Here is a 5,682-nt window from a genome sequence, read left to right as displayed (position 1 = left end):
AAAAAAATACTGTGTGAAGAACTTTATAAAAACCTGAGACAAAACTGGAAAAGCAGCTGAGGTTCATGGACTTGTTGACTCACCCTAAAGAACTGTGCTTCCCTTTCAGCCAAGACTGACACCCATGGGTCCCTCCCGGGGTCCTCTCTGCAGTTCCAGGTTCTGCTCCTCAGGAAGGTACTAGAGCTCAAAAAGTAAGAGCTATTCCAACACTTCCTGCATCATTCCTTCCCCATTACTAAAGTGACAGGTAGCACCCAAGGTAAGTCTGACCCAGCAGAGAGAATGGGAGAGAAGTACCCACAGACAGGGACAGTTATAGCAGCGAAGCTACTGCCTCTGCATCAAGCCCCAGCTGTCAGGAGGTGGGACCTTTGGTCACTAATGAGACTGAAGCATGTGACTGGATCCACTCCCCAGTCCAAACCAGCTCTGCTTAGTCGTTGCTAGGCCAAACAGGAGGACTTCAGATGCTAAGTTTCTGGTTTGACTGGTTATGGTTTGGGGAAAGAAAACATTCTCAGATCTTCTACCAAGCACATTTATTCTTAAAGCGAGAGGCTCATGAGAGACAATGTAGATATTTACAGCAGAGAACGTATGGATGCTAGCCAAACCTCAAATGCTGTCAGAGTGGAGTTATTCCAATAGTGTTTTCGCAGCATGGCAGATCGCATGTGTTACAATTCACTGCACTCTCCTAACGCTCCACCCCCCCCCCCCGCCAGGACATACACAATAACAGCAAACATCCCGGGACACCTTTCTTCAAGAGCTCACAAAATGGATTCATGTACACACAGAACAGTTCACATTCAAAATAATACACACCTGCTTTTTTTTAAAAGCACTTTGACTTGAAATGAAAACAGCAAAAGTAGGTGTGAGATAGACTGCTACTTGGATGTGTGAGGTACTGGATTCTTGCACTGAGACTCTGGTGTCAGTCCCCACTTCAAACATCACATCAAAAAAGTGTGGCAGAAAGATGAGTCACCTTCAATATGAAGGACATGAGTTGTGTACACTGACAGCACTCCTGAAAATACAACGGTATTTTAGGAGAACGCCAGCGAATGGACCTCCAAATAAGGCCAGAAATGTTCATGTGTTATTAGATGGCCGTTCAGGTAACCGGTTTAAACAGCTACAGTGTTCTGGTTTAATCAAAGCACTGGAAGAGCTGTCAACCTTTGACATGACGTTGAGTCTCTACATACTGCTAGCCATTGGTGACAGCATGGCTGATGTCAGGCAGCACTCTGTACCAAGAGCCCAAGAATGATGCCTTGACTGCAAAGTCACTTATCAGGTTAAGACTGCAAAGCTGGATTTGCTTAGACACACCCCGAAACATGGCTCGTGATAGACCATGTTGAAACAGAAAGGATTCACTTAAGGTCTTCTTATTGCCGTCTCCTCGAGACAGGGTCTTGTATAGCCCAGGCTGACCTCCAACTTTCTAGGTGCCAAGAATGACCTTGAATTTCTGATCCTCCTGCCTCCACCCTAACATATGGGATTAGAGGCACGTGTTGCTGTGCCCAGTTTTACGGTGCTTCATGCATGCTAGGCAAACATCTACCAACCAAGCTACATCTCCAGCCCTCAAGATCTTGATTCTTCAGGGCGACAGTTCATCTTCCCCCAGTTCCATCCAAAACCCTTTCTTTTTCTACGCAAGAACGCACAGATTGGACCTCTGCCCCTTTTTGAGTTATTTCCTCAGGAGAAACCTGTAAAACCCACTTTGAAACACAAGAGAACCTTTTCCTTCCCACCAACGGTTAAGAATCAGCCCCCTGCTCCTCCTCTGGCTCGAGCCTCAGAGCCCTTAGCGTACACACTTCACATTCCTCATGCCCTTACCACAGCGTACCATCACCATCAACTGTCCTTACACCTTCCTGTGTCCAAAGTGAAAGCTAGCGAACTGAGCGGGAAGTGGAAAAATGCACCCCCAAAAAGATGTTACTGTTATAACACTAGTTCCCAGACTGTTACTTGATCCTTCAAAACAAGACTGGGTGGCATCACCCTCAAAGACCCCGACACTATATTATCTATAGCAGGCCCCGAGAGCTCACACCTAAACCTACTGATGGAAAGTAACTAAGACTTCCTAATATTGAGCAATACAGAATCACATGAAGATTGTGACCAGACAAAGCCAGTCCATAGGCTATCTAACTCATCGGTAGGAGGCCAGGTTATCCATTCTCCCCCAGCTTTGCCACTCTGGGAAGAGGCCACTAGCAAGCCTCGGACTGCCAAAGACTGTGGGTTCTAACTCAGTCTTAGGTGCCACCTGTTGGAATGCACAGTCTTGGGGTGCCATCTGTGTCTGCACCCCATCGGGTTTCCATTGTACATGGACAATTCTGTAATTCTGACCCTCATTGTTGTCCCAGAAGACCCTCCCATTAGCATGGTAAGAAACGCAAAACTCAATTTTCTCCTCAGTTGGAATGACACGGGGTAAGTCGATGGCAAAGGAGAAGGTGTCGCTGTCTGAGCTGCCATAAACATTCTTCATGTATACACAGTCCACATCTGTGTAGGTTTTCCAGGAGTCAAAGGTGATTCGGACCCGAACCTCCTTCTCAAAGCTCACGTTTTTCACTTTGACTGTCCCAGTCACTGTCCGCTCTTGCAAAGAGCAGTTCTCTAGGCAGACAAAGTTCTTCTGAAAGCGGTCCCGGAAACTTAAGTAATCAGATGAAGGCTGGGGAAAATCAAAAACCAAATTTTTCTCCTCATGAAGTTTTAAACTGGAGGAGATATCATTAAGGTCCAAGAGATCAAACTGCAGGTCCCACGCAGGTTCTTCTGGGAGGTCAGAGAAGACGTGGATAGCAGTGAGTGACAACCCCTTGGAGTCGGCAAACACGACCCGCTTCTTGGCTTGGTCATTTGGGGGCTTCCACTCATTCTGTGATTTGGCTTCCTGCTTGACATTGAGACACGGTTTCAAAGGCTTCAGTTTATTCACAAACTTTCTTCGCTGAAAGTCACTGTAAGGACCCAGGAAACTCTTCAGGGGTGGTGAATGAGCCAAGCAAATCCTCATGGCCATGTCCATTGGCATGACTGAACTCGTCAAAGGACGTGGATCCAGCACGTGGATCATTCTGGAATGGAAAAGGAAGAGAGGTGGTCACCGAGAGTTGGAGTTGTCGAGCCGTGGTCCCACATGCAAGTGCAGGAGTCACAGCTACTCAGGGAGGTGCTAACACATGGGGAGAGCATGCAGGTGACTAGGTCTGCAGTCTAGCTCTGTGCGACTACTGGACCACATGAAAACCACCTGAAACGCTCAGCATGATTCACTTTCTGCATCTGAAACGTAAGAGGGTTGGACCTGACGATGTCTGACACAGCCCTGAGGATTATTTGCTCTGTTCTGGGTCCGTGCCTCTTCTGCCTGTCAGGTCAACATTACCTAAGGAGTTTCTTTCCTTTAGGGAAAAAAAATCAGATTCCTGGGACTTAGAACCTCTACAGTGGAGCTTCAGAGCGTGGCACCAACAAGGTAAATATGTACCAAAAGCTTCCCCAAGTCTATTGACCAGACAGGCTCCTCCACAATCACAGTCCCAGGCAGACCCTCTTGCTCCTTCTGGCTGCTGTTTCTTATTTTGGCTCTTAACTCGGTTTTACTTCTCTGACAAAGTAATCCACTTGAAAAGAGATAAATGAAGCAATGTTTAAAATGTCATGTAGTTATTATGTGAAGTCAGAATGACGTTTGCATTTTATCAAGCTCGTGCTAATTTTTCACAAATGACCAACTGCAACACCAGTCAACATCTCATGCACTAAAAGAAAAAAATCTTTAAATAACCTACATTTCCTATAGAAGGATACCCATGACAAGTTCACGTGTAAATGGAAAAACTGGCTGCTGAGGTAACAGACAATATTCTTTCTATCCAATAATAACTATTTTATTATATTTGTCTTGTAGCCTGCTGTATACATTATATATGCAAAATAAAATGTATCTAAAAAACTGATAATCTGAGAATTGAACTGTTTTAAAATACATAGTAGGTATATGAATTTATAAATACTGAGAAACTTCACAGGAAAAAATCACTAAAATGTTAATAATCATCTTTGCAGGACAGAATTACACAATCTACTCATTTTGGGCTTCTTTGGTGTTTTCAATTGTTTGGGCAAGTGGTATTTACAAGTAGAAAGACAATAACAATAGTTAAATTAAACCAAGAATTGTCCACCAAGATTTTTTTCTGGCCTTTCCCTTGACCTCACACTATGCTGCCATCTTTACAGGATTAGGATTTTCCAATTTCAGCCCTTTAGATGAAAGACACATGAAATATAGTAGGTGCAATTTTCAGTCTGGTTTCATTTTTAATTACTTATTCTTTAACAGTTTGTTCATGTATATAACATATTTTGAGCATGGATAGATAGATAGATAGATGATAGTCTGACTTGAAGAATTTCTCTTCACAGCCACGCTAAGCACGGCTCGCTGGCAAATGGTCATCATCACAAAGTGGGCAGTAAAGAATGTATACAGAACTCACTTTAATAGCTCTAGGAGTTTTTCTGACAGGATTACTTCCAGCAGACAAAAGCTCCAAGTGTATTTGTCTAACAACCGTTAACAGGCAGGATTTGGAGAGGGAGAATTCTTTTACTATATCACAACTTGGAGACACAACTAAATTTCATGGGATATTCTTGGTTGCTTGGTCGATTGAGCTGTTATTCATTGTTTTTGTTTTGTTGAGCTGTTGTTTCTTCACGTCTGCATTTACAGGAAATTTTAGAATTGGGTTACTGGAATCCTAAGTCCTGGGCAAGAGTTAAAAGTGATAGTTTGCTCAAACTCTGAGACTGAGTTTTCTATGGCAAACCAGGATAGGCAAATAGGAGGAACGAATAAATGCAAAACCGTCCTTCTGCCACAGCCTAAGCTACCTCTCCAGCAATGTCAGGGTGCAAACTAAGCTGCCCTCAAGTGCTTGGGTCTTTGAGCTCAAAGGCAGCAGAATCACTTCAAAAAGGGAATCCCAGCTATAGCTGACTCACGCTAAGGCAGTTTCTGCTTTAGGATGCTGATTCCCAAAACAAGCCCTAAGTAATACAACTCAGTTCCACCCCTTCCAGGCCTCCGGGGTCTCCATCTGCAGAGAAGACAAAAACCACAGAAGCCCCCAACGTTCCGCAGCTGCAGGTTCCCCTCGGTTAGGGCGCAGAGTTGCACTGAACCTACCTGGTGCAGCTCATTGGGCCGAGAGGCAGCGGCGACCGCGACAGCCGCACCCAGCTCAACTTCACAGCCAGCACCTAGTGGATGCAGTGCCGCGGTCCAGCCCGCCGACTGGCCGCCCGGGGTCGGAAGGCTGTTTATCAGAGCTCGACCACGTGAGCTGGTCCCTCGGACCAATCAGCGGCCCGATGGCAGGGCCAACCAGCGCGCAGCTGGGCCACGAGCCCCTGTCCCCGGAACGTGATCACCGCGGGGCTGGATGTGCCCGGAGCGTGCTGGAAGGCGAGCCGAGTGTCAGGGAGCCCTGGGCCAGCGGGACTCCGCCGCGTTCCTGGAACCGCGCGCGCGGCACGTAGCGCACGGCCGCAGTCACTCAGCTGGCCTCTCCCTGCCTGTGCGAGCCTGGCGGGGTCCTATGTGTTATGCGTGGGTCT

At 46.3% G+C, this 5,682-nt stretch overlaps 1 protein-coding gene across 1 annotated transcript; it reads right to left on the bottom strand.

The window, feature by feature from the left end:
* Positions 1 to 527: 527 nt before the first annotated feature.
* On the bottom strand, positions 528 to 5,387 carry Ppp1r3c (protein phosphatase 1 regulatory subunit 3C). The gene is made up of 2 exons (XM_005063660.4): positions 5,252 to 5,387; positions 528 to 3,131 (listed from the first exon to the last, which is right to left on the bottom strand). Exons 1-2 carry the CDS (start codon positions 5,263 to 5,265, stop codon positions 2,192 to 2,194), a joined length of 954 nt encoding a protein of 317 aa, XP_005063717.1. The 5' UTR covers positions 5,266 to 5,387; the 3' UTR covers positions 528 to 2,191.
* Positions 5,388 to 5,682: the final 295 nt, after the last annotated feature.

Source organism: Mesocricetus auratus, unplaced genomic scaffold, assembly GCF_017639785.1.
Source record: "Mesocricetus auratus isolate SY011 unplaced genomic scaffold, BCM_Maur_2.0 Super-Scaffold_4256, whole genome shotgun sequence".
Classification (NCBI taxonomy): Eukaryota; Metazoa; Chordata; class Mammalia; order Rodentia; family Cricetidae; genus Mesocricetus; species Mesocricetus auratus.
This window is presented reverse-complemented; position numbering and strand designations above follow the sequence as displayed.